The sequence below is a fragment of the Rhincodon typus genome, chromosome 9 (genome assembly GCF_021869965.1).
Source record: "Rhincodon typus isolate 14 chromosome 9, sRhiTyp1.1, whole genome shotgun sequence".
Taxonomy (NCBI): domain Eukaryota; kingdom Metazoa; phylum Chordata; class Chondrichthyes; order Orectolobiformes; family Rhincodontidae; genus Rhincodon; species Rhincodon typus.
Window position 1 is genome coordinate 50085676 of NC_063340.1, and position 26799 is coordinate 50112474.

Consider the following 26799-nt stretch of genomic DNA (forward strand, 5'->3'; position numbering starts at 1 on the left):
ACCCATTGTGGCCTCCTCTACATCAGGGAAGCTCGGGGACCGTTTTGCAGAACACCTATGCTCGGTTCGCAATAAACAACTGCACCTCCCAGTCGCGAACCATTTTCAACTCCCCCTCCCATTCCTCAGACAACATGTCCATCCTGGGCCTCCTGCAGTGCCACAACGATGCCACCCAAAGGCTGCAGGAACAGCAACTCATATTCCGCTTGGGAACCCTGCAGCCCAATGGTATCAATGTGGATTTCACAAGCTTCAAAATCTCCCCTCCCTCTACCGCATCCCAAAACCAGTCCAGCTCGTCCCCACCTCAAGCCGCATCCCCATCTCCTACCTACTAACCTCATCCCGGCCCCTTGACCTGTCCGTCCTCCCTTGACTGACCTATCCCCTCCCTAACTCCCCACCTACACTCACTTTTACTGGCTCCATCCCCACCTCTTCGACCTGTCTGTTTCCTCTCCACCTATCTTCTCCTCTATCCATCTTCTATCCGCCTCCCCCTCTCTCCCTATTTATTTCAGAACCCCCTTCCCCTCCCCCATTTCTGATGAAGGGTCTAGGCCCGAAACATCAGCCTTTCTGCTCCTATGATGCTGCTTGGCCTGCTGTGTTCATCCAGCTCTGCACCTTGTTGTCAAGGAACTAAGACAAGTGTTTTGTACATTTCCCAGACTTATTTCAGTTATCACTTCGTGTGTACAAGCAAAATAAGATGTAATAGCAATCTGAAAAAAAGCATTGGTACTGTCTTACATTCAGCCCATCAACAAAACTGTAGTGCAACAACAGCAAGTTGTATTCATATAGCATTTCTTAACAAACAAAATATCCAAGGTGCTTCAAAGGAATGCTATAAAACAAAATATGATACTGACTTACAAAAGGTGATCTATATACAAGATCCAAATGGAAACATATAAAATATTATCCAAATAATTTCTATGGAAGTAACTAAATAAAGTTTCTATTTTTCTACAAAGATTTTAGAATAGATGTCATGATCTAATGCACAAGACTGAAAGCAAGGTTATGCAGTCGCATTATCACAATATCACTTTTTTTCAGTAAACCACTGCTCACCAGTTATTTATCTAATCCTTAGTACAGCCAGAAAGTGCATCCAGCACTGACTCCAGGGAGAAATAAATTACCAAAATTAATTGACTGCTGGAACCACTGATTGGCACAGCATAAAATACAATATTCATCAGGGGAAGTGCCTTCAAACAAAGAATCCATGTAAACCACCTGCAGCAACTGACATTCACTCTCTGCAAAATTCATTAGAAGCTCAGGTTTCTTGCAAGTTAGACAGGCTTCTTTAGGTTGTTCTAAATTTGTTACTTTAAGAATAAAAACAAAGTTTAAAAAGAACTGTGGGTGCATGTCACTGTCTAGAAGAGGAAGAGTGGAAGAAACATGAGACTTAAAGTTTGTATGCAGTCAATTTTTAATTTCGAGGCAGATGGTAGCTCAGCATTTTAACCAACCACTGAAGTGGTTCACAGAAATACTTTTTATTTCAGAGAAAGTATGGCAATACTAATAAATGAAGTATACGATTGTGAACTTCCTACTTTTATGGCTGATTTTCCCCTTTTACAATTGGGTACCATATCATCAGCTATTTTCACTTCTTCTAATATGTCAGAAATATCCTCCCCCTCTTCCCACCCATTTTCGACTGTTCTGGATATAGACACCCACATAAGACTATTGTGTACTGCAATGAATTGGTAAATGCTCCAGTTGAACTTGAAAGCAGTGATATGGAGCAGAATTAATATTGACAAAGATAAGTAACAGATTAAGTATTTCAATGAACTTGTGACTAGATGGATTGATTACTTTCAGCTCCTTCCATGGGATTGGCTTGCTAAAACCTCAAAAGGCAATTCTCCTAATTTCCTGTTAAAAGTAACTGCATGTTTTGCAGGATAAAAAAGCTCAAAAGTAAGGATGGTATAAAAATTGAAACTGTGCAAATTGCTACCTCCTTGTAAGTTTTTAAAGCAAATTCCCAGCAATAATATTTAATACTTTTGAATAATGATTAAATGTTTCCTATCAATGAAAAAAAAATCAGCCAATAATTCATGAGTTCATTTTTAAAAAAGTAGTTTCAACTATTCAATTAAAGCAATGTTCAGCCAGAAAAACTCTAGTTTCACTTAAATCCTCAATTTATGACTTTTACAAGCAATTAATGGCAAAACGATAAGTGTTTCCACAAGTAAACACATTAAACTTGTCATCTTTTTGAATGAGAAATAGCACTCCTGTTATTGTTCACTCCTACTGATCAACAATCAAGTACACAGGGTCCCCTACACGAATCACTCCAGATTTTTCAATCCCATAGTGTGAGCCAATCACGGGGACAGATTTGTAAATGTGTCTTTCAGATGGGTCACACTGACGGTATCTGAAAGAACAAAGCAAAGCCATTGACATGAGCAGTCTTTAAACGCTTTCATACCAAAAGATAGAGTAACATAAAATGTACAGACAATATTTGGAAAGAACCAAAATTAATTAAGGCTACCTGAATGAAAATAGTGAAGGCAACTCATACTAACATTGGTTATAAGAATCAAAGTACAATCCCATTTTTGGTTATATTTTAAATCCTAGACCCACTATAATCTATGTTTGTACCATATGTTTCTGGCTTGAAAACCAACCACAACAATTAATTCATGAACTTTCCACACTTAATGCGATACCGCAGCTGTGCTGTTGATGGCAGGTTACTATATTCCAGAGTTATGCAACACTAAAATATTTATTTTATTTGGTAGCATTAGGCAAAGGTTAGCACCACTAAATAAATATATTTTTAAAATGTGTTTTTTTCCAGGATACAATTATATTATCACACAAAGTACCAGTAGTACCAGAAAAGAATAATGCTGCACTACATAGAGAAGACTATTTTTGACAAGTTGAAAGGACCATCACATCTACATGAAATGGCTGTCTTCTTAATTCTAAAAGGTTACATTAAAAGTGAGAGTCCATAAGTAGGTATGCTTTTAAATAAAATAAATGTTAACATATCACTCTGCAGGTCATTTTTTTTTTTAAAAGAAGAAGTCCAAGACTTCACAAGTTAACGTCATAAAGAATTGTGTTCCAAAACCACTCAATACTGTAAACACGTCACATGGAAATGTGAAATAAATTATGAATTAAATTTTATCCCATAACCTTTAGGTGCCACCAATCAGAAAACTCAACCTGGGTGTGCCTGCTCTGAATAACCCTGATAGCTCATGTTCTAAGAACTAGATGTGTTGCCAAATACATGTTAAATCTAGATACTTTAATGATGCAACCAGTTTCAAGTCTTAAGATTTGTTTAGTTGATAAATATGGCTACATTTTCACCAACTCCATCAACCAGTTCTGAATTCCAAAGTATGCAATGGAAGAGCAGCCTTTGATCCATGTTCAAGGCTGAGTAATAAGGTAGATTTGTGATTTTTAAGAAGTGTAATCAATTGCAGAAAGGGTGTATCTATAGCTTGGTACCTATTGGTTAGCTCAGTTGGCTAGACAGCTGATTTGCAATGTACAGTGATGCCAGTAGCAAGAGTTCCATTCTTGCATCAGCTGAGATTACCATGAAGATGCTACCTTCTCAACCCTGTCCCTTTCCTGTGTGGTGACCCCCAGGTTAAACTCACCATCAAGTGTCTGTCTTTAGTAAGACAGCAACTCTCTGGGATTATGGTGATGTTGCCTTTTACCTATGATCAATGAGTTACAGAGAAGCAAAGTGTGTTTTGCTGAAACTTAGCATTTTCGATGAGCGGAATCATATGATGTGATATACAGTCTGCGTTAGTGTTATGATCAGGAGGATAGTTATAACATAGTTAAATATCATTCAGATTATGCTGTTCACTGGGACACTATGAAGAGTCCCTGGTTGTTGCTGCCAAAACTAGCTAATACTCAATCTCCTTAAAATGAATTAGAAAGAGAATTTGAGATTATGATGAAGAAGAAAGAGATTAAAATGGAGAAGAAAATGTGTGCATATGACCGATATCAGGTGGAAAATACAAATAAGAATCAGGCTGAATACAGAAAGTTCAGAGAGAAAGTGAGAAAAGCATATAACAGAAGCAAAGAGAATGAAAAGAGATTACCAGATAATATAAAAGACAATCCAAAAGTCTTCTACAAGCAAAATAGATGGTAAAGGGAGTGGGGCCAATTAGGCACCAAAAGGGGAATTTACATGGAGGCTGCAGGCGTGGTTGAGGTATTAAATTAATGCTTTGCAAAGGAGCAAGATCTGTACAGGGTCATAGTGAAAGAGGATGTAACTCAGAACTTGATGGGTTTAAAATTGATAAGGGCATAGTATTGGATAAGATGGTTGTAATTAAAATTGATAAAGCACCATTTACCCAATGGGATGAATCAAAGGATACTGAGGGAAGTGAGAGTAGTAATTGTAGAAGCACATCTGTAATTTCCCAGTCTTCCTCAGACTTGGAGATGGTGCCAGAGAAAGGGAGATATGCAAATATTACACATTTGTTCGGAAGACAGCATAAAGATAAACCCAGCAAGACATTCAGTTTAACTTCAGTGGTAGGGAAACTTGTGGAATCAATAATTCAAGAAAAATTAATGTTTGGGGCAAGATTAACGAGACCTTAGATATTTGCAGGTTAATTAAGGAAAGCCAAAACAGATTTGCTAAAGGAAAATCACACTTGAGTTTTTGTAATGCCATTAATGTGATGTACACTGACTTCCAAAAGACATCTGTTGAAGCACTGCATAGTGGACTTATGAGCAAAAGTTCACACTCATGGAACAAAGGGGACATTGATACTATGAATATGAAATATGGCTGAATGGCAGGAAACAGAACACTAGATAATAGATGCTATTCGGACTCCACTTATTGTGGAGTTCCGAGGGTCTTTCTGATATATATATTGATGACCTAAACATAAGTATACAGGGCATAAGTTCAAAACTTGTGGATGAATTGGAGGCACTGAATTGTGAAGAGGTAGTGTATAACTTCAAAAGGACATGGACATGTTGATACAAATGGGCAGACAAGTGGTACATAAAATTTAATGCACAGAAGTGAGAGATTATTTATTTTGGTAGGAACAGCGAAGAGAGACAATATAAAATAGAGTACGATTCCAAAGGAAGTTCAGGGACCTAAATATACATGTGGGGTAGGGAATGGAGGCATAATTCCAAAATGGTTCCCTTCATTTGGCTCCAGATAAACCTGACATAGCTTTTGCAGACCAGATCAAGCAGCAGACAAGGTGCTGAGATATCAGGCTGCATAGCTTTATTAGGCTAAACACTACAAATGCTTCTGGCAGGGTCTACTGCCTAGATTTATGAAGATTGCATTAATATACTCACACAACCCCAATTTGCAACAGTGATATAATTACCAGTTGAGAAGCCTCCTGGTTTTTTCTAAGTCCAACTGCCAAACAGGCCTAACATTTGGTGGGCATCTCATATCCTTACTGTCCGCTCCTCTCAGATCTGATGATCTTGTACAGAGTTGGGTGTCTTCCAGGCACATTTCACATTGGTACTTGATCAGCCAAGATTGAGGCAAGATAATAAGTCAGGAAATATTATTATGTCTCTCCCCCCTGCATAATTTCCATTCTTGATCTTAAATGGAGGGGCAAGTCATTCATGCCACAGAATATATTCCCAAGGAATGCCCAGGCAACATAAAATGGCCAAAAACCCAACAGCATACATACTTATATATTTGTCCTCTTTCGACCTGCTGCATATGCTTATTCTTCGGAGTAAAGCAGATGAAAACCAGCCTTAAGGAGAGGAGTTATTCGAAGTATTCTCACATAAAATGTAATATTACTTTGCGGTAAGTCAAGTTATTTGAACCAGAAAAAAACTAAAAGAACAAGCTTTTTTTGTTCAACAGCTGTTAAGAATGTAATTACCTGCAAGATGGAAATGCAAGACTAAAAAATTAGTTACATTCAAAATTGATGTTAAATTGGGAGAGTAAGGGCATTCAGGGTGAATTCAACGGACTAGATGATTTTTCTTGCACTATCTTTTTATTCTCGGCTTCAAATAGCTCCCACAATGACATCTAGTGGCAACAACATTATTTACTACCTGATCCAGTTTCCCAGTAAGTACTTGGTAGAGACAGACAAGTTTGGGTCATAGTTATGGTCCTTTGTGGAGTTTCAAGCAGTTCCCATAATGGTGTGAGATAGTATATCTATCACTGATTCCATTAGCTCATCAAACTCAATAATCCTCAAAATGTGCTTCAAATACTTTGGGCCACCCCTTCAGGAGACATCCCCCCTTCCATGACTGTGGACTGGATATATTCTCTTTTCATCCCCTACCATCCCCAATACCACCGTCCAATGCCCGCATACACCCTTCCCCCACCCTCCACCACCTCCACCATCACTCAGCATCCCAGTACTGATATGGAAGCCCTCATTTATAAAAGATATGTAGTAACATGCTCATCTTAGTTCACCAAAATAAGAAGTGTAACAGAGAAAACAAACCAATGGTTTCCATGGTTCTGTGATTGAAGTTTGACACAGAAGCAATGTTAGTACAGTCAATCTGTTCAGGCCAATAGTGATTCATGTGGACTCAGGCTGGACAATGAGCTTAGCTTATGCAAATGTTTTCTGACCTGGATGGTAAAACTCATCTATTCAATGCAACATTCAAAATTTATCACAACTGTGAGATATATATGTCAGGCCATACTGGCCTGGATCTTTAGTATGGTAAAGAAGCTATGCAAAATTCAAGTTGTTGAGCAAGGTGCAATTCCCACTGTCTATAATGCATTTAGTGCTGATATCATTTACGTACATAGAATGTTTATATTTTAACATTTTGCATTTAAAGCCTGCTAATTTATTTAGTAACTGATTATGCTTCAACTACCCTATATGACTCACAATAAGGATAGTTCTGCTGGAACTCAGTGGTCTGTAATTCAGAACCCTTCATATTTTCCTGTTCTGCCATATACATCACGGTTATTGTATACTGATCAGCACAATTCACACATCAATGGTTCAGGGCAAATAGAGGCTGATTGATGCTGTTCAACAATTAGAAAATTTTATCTAGCTTCTCTTCAGCTTGATTTTTTCTATGGTTTCATTACCAAGTAGTACAGTAGGTAACTCCATCTCATCAAGGTGCAAGCTACTAACTGAATTTGTGTCTGCTTAATGTAAACAGCAACTATGCAATCTGAAAAATAGAGAATGGCAAATGGTTAGTGCTAAATTTAAAACAGGGGCAGTTCAGTGAAGGGAACTTAGCAGGTTTGAGCAGGGATTACTGAATAACAATCAGGTGCCAAAATCTTGGCCCATTTTATCTCCCCATTACACAGTCAGATTTTAAAGGCATCGGGCATCAGTTGATTTAGCACAGATCAAGTCCACATCCCTCAGGTATGCATCAACTGAACTTTCAAGGCATCAGGGAAGCTTGTGCGCTTTAACTGATAAATGATTAAATGAGTTTGTCTTTTGTAAATACCTCTTGAGTGTCTCCAGTGGCTCCTTCCTGTCTATGATTCCTGTATCAGGATCTACTGTTGTGAAAACACATCTAAAAAAAGATGAAAATATAAATGTCTCAACGTAAAATAACATGGAAAAGTTGACAGTAGTGATCAGCGTCACGTAACGACAGTCCATTGGAGGTTCAATGTCTAGCGTTAAGAACATATTCAGCTGAAGAATGCACTAATTGAGGAGAGAAAGAGACACTGGGCAGCAAAATGTTCACTGCTGTTTTTGCACAGTTCCCTCTTCAATCAGCTGGCAGGAGCCACCTCTCTCCACCCAGATGCTGCAGAAATTGTATTTTGTTAAGGCAGAAAAACCAGTAGTACTGGCTAAGGATATACCTGGTGCAGTACATCCTATGGTACAATTTTGTAGTCCCAATCTGTAGACCTTTCCATGTATCCTAAAAATTAAAAAAATGAAATTAAGTATATGAAAAAAATTAGACCATTGGTGTGTAATTATTTATTATTAAGTCCCCCTCTACCACTCTTTCAGGCTGTGCATCCAAGATTATAACATCCCATTGCATAAAAATATCTTTCTTCAAGTCATCTTTGGGTCTGTTGTCAATTGCCGTACATTTGTGTTCTTTATTTTCTGACTCTTCTGCTGCTGGAATGACCAAAGTTTTACTACATCAAAATCTTTGTGATTTTTAATACCTCTTCCTTGCCTCCTCATCCAAAGGATGTCCTTTACAACAGACCAGCGCTTCTACCACATTGCAGTGAAGTGTTAGCACATATTTTGTACCCAAGCTTCCAGTGAAATATCAGCCTCTCACTTTCAGATTTAAAGTGAAGTGTGTGATGTAGTTGAGACTGCTTTGGGTGCAAGCAGACAATGAAACACTTTTGCTCATCACTACATTCTCTGCAAGATTCTCTGCCCAGCTCGATTTAGTTTTAAAATATGAAGGACAGAATACACTTTAATTTCTGAATTTCCATGCAAATGAAGTGAACTCTTTACCTCAGCATATGGCTTGCAATCCTTCACTACTACCACAGGCCTAAAATTCTCCATTTTAACTTTCTTCTCCAACTTGGTATTAAAATCTTCGACAGTTTCCTCAGACATCATCATGCAGGAACTGGTATCATTATAGACGGTCTAGAACAGGGTGGAAAAAGAAAGAACAAAATTTTCAGTGAAGGATTTCTGCAAGGACTGGAGTAGGGAAATAAGAAACAACAGCAATTTAACCTTTCGGTCAAATTAATTATGATTATTAATACGTTTGGATGAACAGTAAAAATCTACATAGAGCAATGAGAGACTGTTACAGCCCTTAAAAGCACACATTTATTAAATCTAACTACTAACCAAGATATTTATTTGTATTTCAGACTAACTAATTTCCCTTAGGATTTTTCCATGGTTTGGAGTCAGGCTCACAGTTGCATTTAGCTGTGTTTAAATCAATTTGTTCATGGAAGTGGGCATCACTGGCAATGCTAGTATTTATTATTAATCCCTAGCTGCCCTCAAGAAGGTGGAGAGCCACTTGCTTGAAATGCTTCAGGTCAACATAATGTAGATGCACTCAGGCTGATGTTAGGCATGGAGTTCCAGGATTTTAACCAAGTGATGATGAAGGAAAGAGAATATAACAGGCTCATACTGAAGTGAATAATAGGCCAGCTGGAGATTATTTATTTGTAGCATTAAGCATCAGGGCAAGCATTAAGGAAAAATCTCCAGCCCTTACAAAAGATCAAGAACTGACTAATTTCCATATTATTCATTTTAAATTTAATAAGCACACATTGGTTGAAGCATTTTCTATATAATAGCAGATATCTGATTTCATTAGTCTTATCAAGTGATAGGTTGTATTATTCCAAAACGGTTGTCAAGCCTGGGGAGAAAAAAGGAGAGAGCGAGAGAGAGCGCGAGAGAGAGAAATGCACATGTACATCTATACTGAAAAGATTTGATAAAAAGGCTCTAACATATGTTTATGAACAGATAAGTGTTTCTTGACTGTTTTTGCAAAATAGCTCTTTCCTTTCCCAATGTATATTGGGTGATAAATAGATGTATTCCTCTCAATGCAAAAGAAGTTGTATAGCTCATTAAGTCTACTTTTTCTTATGGCTGTGTTTAGCAACACTTTACCTAGGTTAGCCTATTCACATTTGTGTGACACCACCACTGTGCTATGCTCGATAGATTTAAAACGGATCTAGCAACTCAAAAACTGGACATCAGGTGGTGCTGTGGCTCATCAGAACCATATTCACTGACAATCTGTAACTGTACAGGGTACTCACACTTACCAATATTGTCACAAACAAATGCATCTGTGTCATGATGATATAAAACATGACAAATCTTTAAAATCTCATCGATCAACTTAAAAGTTTTGGACTTTGGAGTGAAGTCTTAAAGATCCAATTCAAGAGCGAACTATACGGTAAATGGAAAAGCCCTAGGGAAAATTGATGCACAGAGAGATCTGGGTGTTCAGGTCCATTGTACCCTGAAGGTGGCAACGCAGGTCGATAGAGTGGTCAAGAAGGCATACAGCATGCTTTCATTCATCGGACGGGGTATTGAGTACAAGAGTTGGCAGGTCACGTTACAGTTGTATAGAACTTTGGTTCGACCACATTTGGAATACTGCGTACAGTTCTGGTCGCCACATTACCAAAAGGATGTGGATGGTTTGGAGAGGGTGCAGAGGAGGTTCACCAGGATGTTGCCTGGTATGGAGGGAGCTAGCTATGAAGAGAGGTTGAGTAGATTAGGATTATTTACATTAGAAAGATGGAGGTTGAGGGGGGACCTGATTGAGGTCTACAAAATCATGAGAGGTATAGACAGGGTGGATAGCAAGAAGCTTTTTCCCCCCAGAGTGGGGGGACTCAATTACTAGGGGTCACTATTTCAAGGTGAGAGAGGAAAAGTTTAAGGGAGATATCCGTGGAAAGTTCTTTATGCAGAGGGTGGTGGGTGCCTGGAACGCGTCGCCAGCGGAGGTGGTAGAGGCGGGCACGATAGCGTCATTTAAGATGTATCTCGACAGATACATGAACGGGCAGGGAGCAGAGGGATACAGATCCTTGGAAAATAGGCGACAGGTTTAGATAGAGGATCTGGATCGGTGCAGGTTTGGAGGGCCGAAGGGCCTGTTCCTGTGCTGTAATTTTCTTTGATCTTTGTTTTAAACAGCTTAAAAAAAATAGCTAAAACACTTTAAAATGGTAACCTGACCTGAATGTAGCCTAAACACAGTGGCTCAGTGGTTAGCACTGCTGCCTCACTGTGCCAGGGACCAAGGCTGATTCCACCCTTGGGCGACTGTCTGTGCGGAGTTTGCAAATTCTCCCCGTGTCACCATGGGTTTCCTCCGGGTGTTCCGGTTTCCTCCCACAATTCAAAGATGTGCAGACTAGGTGGATTGGCCATGCTAAATTGCCCGTTGTGTTCAGGGATGTTTAGGATAGGTGGGTTATGTCTGGGTGGGATGCTCTGAGAGTCAGCGTGGGCTTGTTGGGCCGAAGGGCCTGTTTCCACACTGTAGGGATTCTATGATCTAAATTCTCAGAAATACACAAAGCAATGCCAAATGGCTAGGACTGAATAATACAGTTAGAAAAAGGTATGCAGGGATAACTACCTGGACATTTAAGTTCACCTGGAATAAATAGCTCACCATGAGACCTTCACATGTAGCTGTGCCAAGATTTCACGTATTGCTGGAGCAAAGATTTAAATTTGAAACTGGTTATGCAAAGAGAATTGAGCCTGTCGCCATACCCGCCCGCCACCACAGCTACAAAGAATGACAGGGAGTTTTGGCACTGGACCATCAAAACTCTGTTTTCTATCACTGCAATATTTGCTATGATTGGCTGAATCTAAGAAACCAACTTGAAATAACTCCAGAGGCTGGTATCCCATCACTGAGACATCCTTTATTTAAATATGCATAGTACTTGACACTGGTCCGGCTTCCTCAGTGAACAGAACCTCTGACATGTCTGTTTATTTCTGTCAGCCAGAGCTCCCTGATTGGGCCAGATTAACAGCCCCAATCAGGGAACTCAAATTCTATGGGTCCATCTGGTTGACCCTGTTACAATCACTACATTCCTCCTTCTAAGTCCGAGGACGTAAGCCTGTTCTTTCTCTTGTAGCCTCACCTGGGGTGTTTTTGCACTGGGTGTGGTCTCTCTGAATCAGCCTCTGAGACGGGCAGCATGTACCAGACTGTAGCCCAACTCTTGTGCCCGGAGCATCTCAGAAGAAATTCAGCCTCTCCTTCAGGCATTAAAGGCATCAAGGCTGCAACAACCACTGTGTCCATCTCAGACTCCAAGGTTTCTTCATTAGACAGAGGGGCAGAACCCAAAGGTTCTGACAGACTTTCTGGCTGATCGGAGCGTCAGGTGGGTTTTGCTCCTGCCCTGTTTGCTTGTTCAGGACCATTGCACCTTCCCAAACTCTGTAGTTGTGAGATCTGACTTAGCTTCGACCACGCATCTTACCCATGCACACAAGACAAATGGCACTGGGCGGGTCTCGCAGAATCGTGGAATTGCTTCCTGGTCAACATGCAAGGTCACCTTGGCTCCTTGATAATCCCAGACCTGCCTGAAAAGCACTTTTGCATGGACACGTCATTAAGGACTTCACTCAGGCAGCCATTTTCTAATAGAAAATTGTTGAGCCAATCCAGGTGAATCTTTCTCAACTAATTTCACCCCATCAAGCTTGGGCCCCAGCCTTTTACTACAATCAGTGGTAGCTGAACCAGATGCTTCTCTTACAAGACCAGAACAGAACTTGTACCCTTAATTTGTAAAGGTTCCCCGGTGTAGATTCTCAGTCTAGCCGAGGTCTTACGCAAACTTAAGGGATGGCGTCTCGAGCGAATTTTGTTAAAGACTGATTCTGCAATCACTGAAATAGCTGCACCAGTATCAACATCCATTAGAACTGGGTGACCATTTAACCAGACGTTTATTTTGATAGCAACATCCAAATCAGACGCAAAGCGATTTAACTATTCGAAGCCAGATGTGGGTGGGCTTTCCAGGGTGTGCGTTCTACTTGATACTGGCCCAAGTTATCTCACTCAATTCAGGTCCAGTAGGACTCTTTTGCTGCTTCGAGTCCACATACCAGCAGCAACTACGATGGCTTGCCTGCTCGGACCCGGAAGAAAATGCTTACCATTTGGCCAAGGCTTGGCTTTGTTTTGGCGTTTTGCTGGGCAGATCTAAAGTCCCTCTGTTCAGAATATGTCCTGACTGAGGCTACACAATTGCCTTCACTCAGTTGGTGTTCCCTAAGCTCAGTCTGACTGGCAAGGGCGTCCACTTCCATCGGCACACCCTGTAACTCATATGCGCCATTACCACATTTTCTAATGATAAAGCCAGTTGTACTACCTGTTTGAAGTCCAGTTGGGTTTTAGCTAGTAGGCACTTTTGCATGGACACCTCATTAATCCCACATACCAAGTGGTCCCTCAGCATCTCATTAAGGGCTAAACCAATCTGGTCCAATCCGGGAGCTCTGGCTGACAGATAAGAACAGGAGTATCAGAGCTGGCTCAGGGGAACCTGGATCAGTGTCTAGGACTCTCCACATGTAAATGAAGGGTGACATGGTGATGGGATACCGGCATAGTTTAAGAATAAGAAGTCAATATTGTAGGTCCAAGATGAGGAGAAATTTCTTCACCCAGACAGTAGTGAGCCTGTGGAATTCACTACTAAGGCATATTTTTGAGACCAAAATATTGTTTTAAAGAAGGAGGTAGATATAGGTCTTGTGACTAAAGAATCAAGGGATACCAGGGAAAGTAGGACTAGGACATTAAGCCTGACGATCAGCCATGATCATAATGAATGGTTAAGCAGCCTCAAGGGGTCAAATGGCTGCTACTCTTATCTTCTATGTTTCTATGTTCTGATAGAAGTTTGAGGTAGCAGTGGAAAAACTGAACATTCAGGTTTTTATGTATTGACTGATTTAGCTTGAGGAAGCAATGACAAAGATAGGGTTGGTAGCAAAGCAGCAATTATTTTGGTGCAATTAAACTGATGGCTTTGGTTTTCCCTGATTTTAGCTGGGGAAATTCTAATTTATCATGACAATGCCAGACAGGCCGTTTGATGAAACAAAATTTCAGACAGTAGTGGGAAGCAGTAAGAGATGCAGCACAGGATACAGTATAAACATAAACATTCTTCCCATGTCTATAATGGCATTTAGAAAAGGAAAGGGCCCGAGGAAACTTCAGAGCCTAGGGGAGAAACCTTCACTGGAAATACAGTTGGATAGCATCATCAACTATAATCAATGTCCCACACCATGGAGAGTTCTAGTTCAAGGGAAAATAGTGCTTTACAGCAGTCATCATTTCTGGCTTAACCATAATATTCTTAATGTTTCAAGCAAACAGGAAACACTAAAAGAAATTGATGCATGAGTCGTAAACAATGTGAGCAAGGAGAAGACAATGGCAACTACAGCAGCATAAGACAGGGAGTGGAGATTAGAAAGGAAGTCAGAGGCACAGGGGATGGAATCGCCCAAAAAGTTTATTTTGTGAAAGGATAATGACAGCAGTTCTGAAAGAGCAACATAGAGAAATGGTTATGTGCAAGATTACTGAATTTCCTTCTTTAGAAAGGAATGAAGCAATGAAACCTAACATACAATTAAACGTTAATCCTGAAAATGATACCCGATAATACAAGTTAAAATAGTAAGACTTATCATTTCAAAATGACGACAAATCTCTCACATCAAACAAGCAATTTTTGATTACAGGCAAAAATGAACAGTCATAACTGCCCAGTGTTACATAACACTGACATTTGTCCGCAAACTAAGTTTCCATTTGCAGATCGAGTACTGGAGAGGGATGGAGGAGGGTGAAGCTGAAGACCAAAGCAAGCAGAATGCTTACATTCACTTGCATCTTTTAACAGTTGATCCCAGATTGGCAGAGGTAGAAGCCTAATTGTAAGTTCCCAATCTGCCCTTGAAGGCCAGAGTCATTGAATTGAGTAATTAAAATTATTCCTTATTTCCAATGAAGCGAAAGTAAAGTTTAAAATATTGCAATTTCATTATACATGTCAAAGCTGTGCCATGAACTGTAGCAAATTACCTTGTCTTTGTCCGAGAACAGTGGTTCCTTTTTGCTTGGATATCTTGGTCGCATGGCAGGTTCGTAGCACACCAGTCGGAAGGCCTTGCTATTTTTTAAGTAGGTACTAATCCAATGGGCAGCTTCGTCACCACAATCTCTACCTTCTATATTGCATCCCCATACTCTTTACAAAAAAGGAGTAATTCAAATTAGGTTTATCTAACACCATCTTTGGTTAATAATTTCTTTGATCCCTATGTGTAAGCCTGCTTGTGAAGATTTCCTTTGTTTGAAATTCAAGCAAAACTGCAAAAGCTACCAGTGGTATTTTCACCATCCTGTCAATATGGAAGTAAATCAAATTCTATTTCACAGCTCATCCACTTGTGTTTCACCATCAAAATCAATTGAAGTTGAAACCAGCAACATCTACACAGTTCAGAGATCAAAATTTGTCTGGTACTCCCATTCGAAGTGGGTGCAGGCAACTGTGATCATGAGCCAGAAGTTAGTCTTCTGTTGCACTATAATATAGTCAGATTGTAATCCACTTCTTTATCATACCACACTTTTGTTTTGGACAGTGAGGCTCTTCATTTTAACATCTGCCATTTGTGTCATCTCTGTTGATGTTGTTGCAGGGAAAAACACCTCAGGACAATAACTTCTTAATGGTTTTAGGATATACAATAAAAATCCAGAATTGAATTACAATTCTTATCCAACTGAGGCGTAAAATCAAGCACTGTTAATCAACCAGTTATAAAATACAAAAGAAACAAACCATGCACCAACCTATGCAATCTTTTACCCAGATTAAATTTAAGATCAGGGCAAAAGTTAAAAATAAATTGCTTTCAGCAAAACGATCTAACTCACCGCACAGCAAAGTCCGTTTCTATATTAAGTGCTTTTCTATTCCTTTAAAAGTTCACAACTGATAAGTCTGCTTAATGATTCCTTCAAAGGAAGGCACCAAAGCATACACCATTTAATCAGATTTGGCACCTGTAAACACAATCTCTTTTACATGAAAATATAGAAAATTCAGAATCAGTTACCTGCACATCTTCACAGGATTTGACTTTGGTAACTTCAAAGGGACTCTCAGCTCTTCCATGTCTGGTGCATTAAGACACAGAAAGCCATTCTCACTGGAAACAGAGACCAGCACCAATGTAGGCTCTACCCTACCAGTAATCATATGCCACTTCTCATCAACTATAAGCCACTGCCTATAAGATTAAAAGAAATACACTTATTAGAGGATGTTGGGTTCAGCTAAAAGAAATGCTCTAGCACAGAATATAGGCTTGAAGAGTCATGGAAGAACATGTTAGTTTTATTTACAGTACAGCCTCCCATGGAGGAAGAAGTAAAGTCAATTTAAAACTGAATAGGATTAAAGAAGGTGATTTGGTACGATGCCACATTTGCAAATGTTTATGTCTAACACATTCTTTCACCCTGGTGCTGCATTTGTCAAATAAATTGCTACTTTGCATGGATGCAACTATATCAAGACATTCAGCCTAGATATGATTAAGCAACTTGTGTGGCAATTTTGGTTTGTCACTTATGGGAATATTCAATCATGTGGAGTTTCTTACAAGCCATTTTTCAAGCAATGTAATTTATCCTTTTATAAGATTAATATCTCCATAACAACGATCATACGTAGTCCCTCAGGCATGAAATTCAGATTTTGAAGCACCTTTCCTGGTTTTGATCATAATCCTTCTCAACCACATGAATAACATGCCTGAACAAGAATAATTTCCACTCTCTTGAACTTGACTCCTCTATAGATCCTTTTCACATATTTCTCCAAATCAACATTAAAAGAAATTAACAAAAATCAGTGACATAAATTTTGAGAATCTGAACTGTCAGTTTCACCATTCATGAAAATAAATATCCACTTTGTCTATTCTCTACCCTTACCTTATCAAAGGAGCCTTCACAATATTTTGTTTCCCATCTCATTAATTTGATTTAAAAAAAGCTTCTAAATGCAGAGCTCTTACTTCATAAATATCCTTTCTATCCAAACAGAAATACACGGTGTACATCTCGTGTCTTCTTACTTCATTATTCATTAAATCCATAGATATCTAAGTTTTCACCAGATCCAATTCATCACCAATACTAGGCTAACTTTCAGAACTAAGATGTTCTTACTTCAAAAAAGTAAGCTTATTCATATTCCCTTACTTTCCAGGATGATAACTGCAGTTCTTCCCAAAGCTATTCTGCTATTGGCCTTAGAGCAATATGATATGGACTCACAGGAAGCTCTCAATTCCCCTAAGTTACTTCCCATCTTAGTTTCAAATAATTTTGCCTATTCTCGGTCACTCTGTTGATCCTCACAGAAAATAATCCACGATTTTATGTGATGCAGTCAGTAGATTAAGACGTGAAATCATTCCAGCAATGTTAAGTTTGAGAATATTGTGATGAAAGTTCATAAAATATTAGAATTATTTTGGGGAACTTGGTTTTGAAAGGAGAAGGTAAATGAGGTTTTGGTTTACGGTACTGTGAAGTTCTGATCTGTTACTTTTAAAAGAAAGAATCAGAAAGTAATTTAGAACGGTGATGAAAAACAGCCTTTCCAAAAACAAAAACATGTAATTTAAATTAATTGACTCAAACCAGCTGGTGAGATAGTTGCTGCCTATTGTTGTCTTGTGTTTTCCCAATTTACAGCAAGACAGTTGGCCGTCTGCAACAAGAAGGTTGATCTTGGAAGGAAAGATCAATTCCAGCGAAAGGCAGTTTTCATCTTATGGAAACTTTCAGGCCAACTGAACTGGAGAGATGGCTTAAGCCGTTTTAACAGCCTTAAAGTAATCAAAATCAGATGAAAGTCACGGAGTTAGCCTATGTATCTTGGGGACAGGCAGTAATGGAAAGAATCACACTTGGTGCATGTGAAGAAAACAGCTAAAAGGGAAATATTGCCACCTTCAGCATTAATAAGAAACATGAAAGTGAAGATAGGAGTGATACTTCTTCGGGATTGATTGTATGTAAAAGATATTACTGAGAAGAAGAGATGAATATGTCTTTTTGCTAAATAAGATATTTCCAAACTGTCTTAGATATACTGAGTCTAATGTCTTGAAGTTAAATAAAAGGAGATAACAATTGTACAAGATGTGAGCTGGCTATGTTAAATTGGGGAAAGTTAATTAAGGGGATGACAGTGGAGAAGGAAAGGCAAACATTTAAAGAGCTACTGATGAACTGCAATAATTATTCATTCCTATCTGACATAAAAATAGGAAAGTTGACCTAAACATGGCTAAAAAGGAAAGTTATGGATAATATTAGATTCATGGAAGGGGCTTGGAGTCCTTGTACACCAGTTACTGAAAACAAGCATGCAGGTGCAGCAGTTAGTAAGAAGGCAAATGGTACGTTGGCCTCCATAGTGAGAGGATTCGAGTACAAAAGTAGGGATGTCTTGCTGCAGTTGTATATACCATCCGAGAGATCTTGTGCTGTGGTAATGTCCTTACCTCTGAGCCAGGAGGCCTTGGTTCAAGTCCCACCTGCTCCAGAGATGAGTAATAACTTTGAACAGGTTGATTAGAAAATATCCACAAGGCTTCGGTGAAACCACACTTGGCATATTATCTACAACTTTGATCTTCTTACTTGATAAAAGATGTGAAGGGAGTGAAACATAGATTTACCAGACTGATTCCTGGGACGGCACAACTCACTGGAGTTTAGAAGAACATTGGGGGGGGGGGGGGGGGCCGGGTACGATGTGAAGTGTTGTGGTTGATGTTGTCCTGAAGGCTGGGTAGTTTGCTGCTAACAATGGTCTGTTAAAGGTTGGTCAGTTGTTTGAAGGAGAGAAGTGGAGGTATGGGGAAGATTTTTCATGCACAGGTTTGAACAAGACTTATTGGCTGCACAGAAACTCCAACCAACGCTATACACCAGATACATTAACGATATTTTCTTCCTTTGGACTCATGGCAAGGAATCACTGAAACAATTGCATAGTGATATCAACAAGTTTCATCCCACCATCAGTCTTAGCTTGGACTACTCTTCAGAATCAGTTTTATTCTTGGAAACACACATCTCCATCAAGGACAGACAACTCAATCTTCACTCTACCACAAGCCTACAGATAACCTCACGATGCTGCTTTTCTCTAGCTTCCACCCTAAACATATTAAACGGGCCATTGCCTACAGACAAGCCCTACACATACGCCAGATCTGTTCATTTGAAGAGGAACGAGATGGACACCTGAAGGTATTGAAGGACCCCCCCTCACAGGAACAGGATACGATGCTCAACTGAATCGATCGCCAGTTCTGATGTTCCACAGTGAAAAACTGTAAAGACCTCCTCAGAAGGCAGACACCGGATATGTCCGATAGGGTACCCCTTGTTATCCAGTACTTCCCAGAAGTGGAGAAACCACTCCAAGTTCTTCGCAGCCTTCAACACATTACCAATGATGATGAGCACGTCGCCAAGATCTTCTGCATGCCTCCACTTCTCACCTTCAAACAACCGCCAAACTTTAAACAGACCAGTGTTCGCAGCACAATACCCAGCCTTCAGGACAACATCGACCACAACACTATACAACCCTGTCGTGACAACCTCTGCAAGACAGGTCAGATCATCGACATGGACACATATCACACACGGGAATACCACCCACCATGTGCATGGCAGATACTCATGTGACTCTGCCAACATTGTCTATCTCATACGCTGCAGGTAAGGATGCCCCAAGGCATGGTATATTGGCAAAATCATGCAGATGCTACAACAACGGATGAATGGACACTGCACAACAATTCCCAGACAGGAATGTTCCCTCTCAGTGGGGGAGCACTTCAGTGGTGAAGGATATTCAGCCTCAGATCTTTGGGTAAACATCCTCCCAGACGGATTTCAGGATACACAACAACGCAGAGTCACTGAGCAGAGGCTGATAGCCAAGTTCGGTAGCCATGAGGATGGCCTCAAATGGGATCTTGGGTTCATGTCACACTACAGGTGACCCCACCAGACCACACACACACACACACACACACACACACACACACACACACACACACACACAAACACACACACACACATGTAAATCTATGGGATGAATTTGTATTTGCAGATACATTCTACTTTGTTCAAAAAGCAACAATTTAGAGACAATGTGGCATTTTATAAATTCCTACTTTAGAAATAAAACCAGGCTGACTCCAAACTAAAACACAAACAGATTCTAAATGGCCTCACACCTAACATGCATTGTCTGACCTAAAATGTCACCTCTTCTTTACACTAATAAAACCTTCAGTTCTCTCAGGACATTGACTTGAAAGGAATTTGGGGATTTACATATACACATTAATCAATTAAAACCTTCTAACTGATCAAAGATTTAACAGCATCTTAGCTTTATTTAATACATCCTCATCAGTGGTGTGACCCAATGATCATTTACTTATAAATTTTGTGTCTGTTATTATCTCTCTCTCTAACACTTGAAGGAGGAGTGAGGCTCCAAAAGCTTGTGTTTTCCAATAAACCTGTTGGAATTTAACCTGGTGTTGTGTGATTTCTGACCTTGCCCTTGAGAATGTAGTAGCTAGCTCTCTTCTTTAAATGCTGCAGTCCTCATACTGTAGATTGACCCACAATGCCTCGTCTAGTGTTACCATCAGCTGGGATCATAACAATATGCACATTCCTTCAAAGTATCCCCAATGGGAAAGGAAATTAAACTGTTGCAGACCAATAAAAAGAAATGACATTAGTGCTGAGAATTTTTAAGTGGCTGTCACTTTGGGTGCATTTTCCAAGAATTGTTCAATGATGCTTCCAGATGCTTTATTTGAGATAATTCTCACCAAAAGATTGTTTTGAACAATGACTCAGCAAAAGTAGTTCGGCTATTTCACATATTATTTACATTCTATTATTTTCCGAAGTGAGATAAAAAGCATGTATCACGCAATGCCTCAGCCATTTATAAAGCAAAAAGCAAAAACTTCTGTTTATGTCCAACTTTATTAACTCACTATATCCAAAATGGCATGATGGCTCAGTAGTTAGCACTGCTGCCTCATGTCTCCAGACACCCAGGTTCAGTTCCACCCTTTGTGCAAACTTCACACAGACAGTTGCTCATCTCCCCGCGTCTGCATGGGTTTCCTCTGGGTGCTCCAGTTTCCTCTCACAGTCCAAAGATGTGCAGGTTAGGTGGATTGGCTGTGGTAAATTGTTCATAGTGTCCAGGGATGTGGAGATTAGGTGCATAAGCCATGGGAAATGCAGTGTTACAGGGACAGGGTGGGTCTGAGTAGGAGGGTTGGTGTGGATTCAAGTGGCCCATCCCCACACTGTGGGGATTCCTTAATGAAAACACTTTACAGACAAGATAAAAAAAAAACTTTGAGAAGTGTAGTCACTGTTGTGAGCTAAATCCTCCACCTCCCATATAGGTTGAAGAAAGGACTGTGGAATACCTTGGTAGCCGCCTCTCTCGAAAGGCTACAATTGACAAGAAGATGAGACATGAGATCAGCAGCATCAGTTTAGTATTTATAAACAATGACAGCAAATGTTTATGAAAAAATAACTTGTTCTGGACATCTGGTCATGGGAAATCACCATCCCTACATCCAGTCGGTTCAGCCCTGACAGAATTTCATCTATTTTAATGAGATCCCCTCTCATTCTTCTAAACTCCAGTGAATACAGGCCCAATCAACCCAATGCTTTCTCATACAACAGACTTGCTAGCCTAGGAATCGGTCTTCAGTGTAACTCCATCTGTGGTAAATATATCTTTTCTTCTGTAAGGAGACCAAAACTCCATACTCCAGCTGTGATCCAACAAAAGCTCTGTACAGCTGCAGCAATGCTTCCTTGTGCCTCCACTTAAACCCTCTTGCAATAAAGGCCAACATATAATTACCTTTCCAAATGGCTTGGTGCACCAGTGTGCTTGCTTTCAGTGACTGGTATGCATCAATATGTCCCAACCTATCACTGTTTAAATCATACACTGCCAATCTGCTTGTCCTACAAATTGGGAAACTTAAAACAACCACATTGTACTGCATCCATCAAGTATTTGTCCACTCACCCAACTTGCCTGAATCACCCTGAATGCTCTTTACATCCACCTTAAACCTTCAATCCCACCTAGATTTGTGTTGTTACCAAACATGGAAACACTACATTTGATTCCCTCATTCAAAATCATTGACATATATTGTGAATAGCTGGGAGTGAAATACTGATACCCACTGAACCCCACTAGTCAACATCTTCCATTCCAAACAAAATCTATTTATTCCTACTTCCTGACTGCTAACCAATTCTCAATCCATACTGGTATCTTACGCCCATTCCCTTGTTTTGATTTTGCACATTCACCTCTTGCTTGGTATTTTAGCAAAAGCTTTCTGAAAATCCAACTACACCATACTAGTCCATCTCCTATTCTACTAATTACTTTCTCAAAAAGCTCCAATACACTTGTCAAACATGATTTCTCTTTCATAAATCCATGTTGACTTTTTGCAATCCTGTTGGTATTTTCTGAGTAGTCTGTTATCTCATTCTTTAGAATAGGTGAACTAGTCTGGAATTCAGTTTAGGAACTCCCTTTTTTACATAATGGGGTTACACTTGCTGCCCTCTAATCTGCCATGACTGTTCCAGATTCTAAAGAATTTTGACAGATGAGAAGCAATCTCCCACTATTTCCACAGTCACCTCCTTAAGTACCCTACTATATAGATTGTAAAACCCTGAGGATTTATCATATTTCAGTACCATTAATTTCTCAACCAATTTCTTTGTAAATAATACTAATTTCCTTAAATTCTTCCTTCCCAATAGTCCATAATGTCCCAGAATGCTAGAGAACTTGTGTCCTCTTCTGCGAAGACAAAACTAAAGTACTTGCTTAATTGCTTTGCCATTTCATTGCTCTACATTATAAATGCCCCCATTTCAGAGCATAAGCAATTACATTTGTCTTCACTAAGACTTTAAAATATTTACAGGAGTTCTTACCATCCAGTTTTATGGCTCTCGCAAGTTTATTCTTACACTCCATTTCTCCCCGCTCTTAAACTTGTGGTTCTTTTTGCTGAATTCTAAACTGCTCACAGTCCTCAGGCTTGTTATTTCTGTTACTTGTTCAAGCAACTTTAAAATATTGGAATATTATGACAAGTCCATGTGCTATCTCCACCCACAATTCCTTTAGTAACTTGGGATGGAAGACATGTGGGCCAGGTGAATTATCCACTCTAAACACTGGCAGCCTTTCCAACACACCTTTGCCTATCAATTTTCACGCTGGCCATTACTCCTATCTCGATCTACTTTTTTGAATATTCTGTCTGTATCTATTTTCATGAAGGAAGAGGATACTAAGTGCTTATTAGGTGTTCAAGCTTTGTCCTGTGCCTTTAAGTATATAGCACCCTGTTTGTCCTTAATTGACCCCACCATACCTCTTACCATCCTATTATTTACTCGCTGGTAGAAAGCGTTAGAATTCTCTTTGCTGTTAACTAGAGAGTTTATTCTCTCTACGCCAATTTTATCATTCTCTTCAACTCCCCTCTCAGCATAATGTCCTTAGCCTGGTTCCTGCTTGAAGAATTCACCCAACACACATCATGCAACCTTTTTTAAATCACATTCTCTGCCTCCCTTGACATCAGTGTTTGGTTCCCCCAACCTTTCATTTTTGTTTTGGAATCTAGTCTCAATCCAAAGCATCCTCTACTTAAAGATCACTCATAGGTCCATGACAGATTTTCTTGTCAATCTTTGTTTTCATTTTAGACTGGCCACATCCCTGCTCATGCCATTTAAATTAGCACTCTTAAAAAAACATTAATTTAGTTTGTACCTTGCTCTTCTCCATTACTAAACTAAACCTTGTGATACAAATGCACTCTTATTCAAGTGCTGCCCCATAAGTAGTTGGTCCAAGTGGGACATTCCCAAGTACTAGATCTAACAATGCCTCCTCATAGCTGGATGGAGAAAGTGCTAGTCAACAGTCATCCTGAACACATTTCAGAAATTCCTTCCCCACTCCCTTCTTCACTACAGTCTAATATTATCCCAATTGATATTTCAGTAATTAAAATCCCATATTATCATTGTTCTACAATGCTAGCACATCTGTTTTCTCCACTGATTTGTTCCTCCATCTCTCACACTATTTGAAGTTGTATAGGATTATCCACATGAAACTACCATTGCAGCACAACAGCCTACTATTCTCCAGCTTTATGTGCCAAAGCTACATCCACTACAGGCCAACTGTGATCGTTATTTACTGCTCATTCAACTCCACAACATACAATAAGCCTTCGATGCACTGTTGAAGAAGAGCTGTACCTTTGGAGATGCCAACATTTGGCTTAGATGTTAACCCATGGCCCTATTTGCGAAATTTGGTGGATGTAAAAAAGAATCCCACAGTAGTGGTTCAAAGAGGAACAGGGAGTTATCCTCAGTGTTCTGGCCAATACTTATCCCTCTATCAAAATGCCCTAAAGACACATTATCTGGCCATTATCCAAAGTGCTCTTTGTGAGAGCTTGCTGTGGGCCACACATTTCTTACGTTGCAACAATGATTACACACCAAAAATACTTCATTAGCTGTAAAATGCTTTAGAACGTCTGCTGGTCAGGAGAAGTGTTAGTAAATAAGTGCAAGTCTTCGTTTCAATCCTTATTACCTTACGCCCTTGCACAAACAAAGCTACTACGCCTCGCGTTCATTCAAACGTTTCTTTGACCTTGATATATTTAATTTGGAGCATCTGGAGCCCAGATTTAGTAGCTGGAGAACAGGATATTGTTCGAGACAACAGTGAATAGCTCAAATTAACAGACACCTTCAGTGAAACTTCATACAAAGTACCTTGGAACAAAAGCAGCAGGAAGCTCAAATGAGTGAGATGCTTCATAAAGGATTCATTATTAGTCAAATAACAAAAAACGTTTTTCTTATTAGTCATAGAGGTCTATAGCACAGAAAAAGACACTTCGAGTCTGCGCCGGTCAAAAACAACCAAAACTATTCTAATCCCATTTTCCCAGCACAATTATTAAAACTGGTATGTATCCAAATACCTTTCCTACGTGTTCAAACGGGTAGCAATTAATACCTCATCATACATCTCATGCTAACGGAAAAACATTTTTTATGAAACATCTAAGGACAGTCTAATTAAAGCACTGTTACAACTTGCTCTGTTTGTCCCGGAACAAAAAAATGTTGCCAACCGACACGTCTTGTGAAAATAAGTCTGAGGCCAAACATAGCTGGACACTCACTTTCAATTTTCAAAATATGGTTCTTAGCGGGGGTAGGATGGAATCAATGCAAGAGAATGGAAAACAAAAAACTTATAAAGTTTTTAATACCTGTCCTTCAGCGGGCCCTTCTGCAGTCCCAGTTCATTAACCTCCACCTCAGTCAGCGGAATTCCTTTGCATGATTTGACCGGGTAAATGAAGAGTCTAGAGACCTCGGCCACTTTGACCAGTTTGGGCTCAGGGTGACTTTGCCGGTAAGCCTGCAGGAGACGCCTGAGCCCGAGCACGGCCAGCCCCAGGCCGGCTGCTCCAGCAAGCCCTGTAGCTACCGCCAGCATCGCGTGCCGCGGAGTCTCTGCACGAACCTCGACAAAGCGGTTCATCGGCAGGCAGCTACTGCACGGAGACGCCCAGGTCACAAACAAGTCAACGCTGTGGGCACCGCTTCTCCCACCCTCACAAACTCTTCCTTCCCTCTGCAATCGTCCCACTTCCAGGGAGTCCTGTCAACGTCGATCGCAAGTCGGGGGAAGAAAAAATGGAGGTGGGTTTACAAACAATTAGACGTCCCCGGGCCGTTTCCTCCACGTTGTGCTTCTCTCTGGATTAAATTGTTTACATTAGCCAGTTTAGATGCAAGATTAAATACTTGTCGGTTTTGTTTCCAGTAAACCCTTTAATGCGATCCAAATCCAAATGTCATTGCAGAACCAAGGTCCGAATTTCAAATCACTCCGTTGTTATCGGGAATGCGTGTATAGCAACGAAGTTGCAGTAAATGTACTTGAAAGGTTTGTATCAACACATGTCACAATCGTGCAATTGGTACTGCCAAAGTTGGTGTGCAAAATAAAACCTTGTTATTTGTATCGTTTCTGTGTCAATATTGGGTCAATCCTGAGATTTATCATCAACATCCAGGAAACGCTTACCAAGGGTTGATGCGTCCAAAGGTCAAATTGCTTCTGTCGTAAGAGTTGCAGGACATAGCGTGACCAAGTTTTAACTAATTTGCTGCCCAAACACACTGTTTTCCTTTAGTTCTAATCAAACCTCAGTGGTTCAAGAAGGCAGTTCATAACCAGCTTCTCAAAGGCAACTAGAGACAGGTAATAAATGCTGGCCCAGCCGCTATGCCCACCTCCCACAAGCGAATAAAGAAATGAAGCTATGTCCCTCAGGAAGTATGGGACTGAGTATTATCATGCTGAGCGGCAAACAATCAGGAAAATTGCCCACCTTCCCATTAACACTCCTTTGTCCATGTCTGAAAGTTTGTTTTAACCACAAATTGAGTTGCATTTATTGGTGCAATTTAACTCCAGCCTTCTTAAAGTATGTTTACTGGTGTTCACTGAGGGGCATTTGCAATTGAAGACTGGATTTACATTCTGAACAAATCCAGTGATATATGCTGAAAACAGTTGTTTTGCAATAGGCAAGTACAATTTAGGACAACACACAACAGCCTTTGTAAAAGATAACACAGTGTGAAGCTGGAGGAGCACAACGGGCCAGGCAGCATCAGAGGAGGAGGAAAGTTGACGTTTTGGGTCGGGACTCTTCTTCAGAAGATGAATTTACCATATTTAATCTGTCCACCCAGCTTGTGATAAATTGATGCCTCTGTTTCCATGAAAATGTCAAATTTTGCCAGATTACACAGTCAGGACATACTTCAACCAAGTCAAGTTGATCAACCTATTGCACAGTTTTTTTT

The 26799-nt window shown here is 40.0% G+C and overlaps 1 protein-coding gene and 2 long non-coding RNA genes across 4 annotated transcripts; 1 reads left to right on the top strand and 2 right to left on the bottom strand.

The window, feature by feature from the left end:
- Positions 1-1435: 1435 nt before the first annotated feature.
- Positions 1436-25462, bottom strand: marc1 (mitochondrial amidoxime reducing component 1). Of its 2 annotated transcripts, none has more exons than XM_020518394.2 (7): positions 25188-25462; positions 15792-15965; positions 14749-14914; positions 8586-8726; positions 7952-8013; positions 7579-7650; positions 1436-2428 (listed from the first exon to the last, which is right to left on the bottom strand). In XM_020518394.2, exons 1-7 carry the CDS (start codon positions 25460-25462, stop codon positions 2299-2301), a joined length of 1020 nt encoding a protein of 339 aa, XP_020373983.1. In that variant the 3' UTR covers positions 1436-2298. The 2 variants fall into 2 exon arrangements, with proteins under 2 accessions (XP_020373983.1, XP_048456557.1); XM_048600600.1 differs by lacking the exon at positions 1436-2428 and adding an exon at positions 2445-7284.
- Positions 20766-25177, bottom strand: LOC125483939. Its single transcript, XR_007262807.1, has 2 exons — positions 24151-25177; positions 20766-21267 (listed from the first exon to the last, which is right to left on the bottom strand). It is a non-coding gene; the product is annotated as an uncharacterized LOC125483939 (long non-coding RNA).
- A 42-nt stretch (positions 25463-25504) lies between the features above and the next one.
- Positions 25505-25953, top strand: LOC125483938. Its single transcript, XR_007262806.1, has 2 exons — positions 25505-25623; positions 25788-25953. It is a non-coding gene; the product is annotated as an uncharacterized LOC125483938 (long non-coding RNA).
- The last annotated feature ends 846 nt before the right edge of the window (positions 25954-26799 follow it).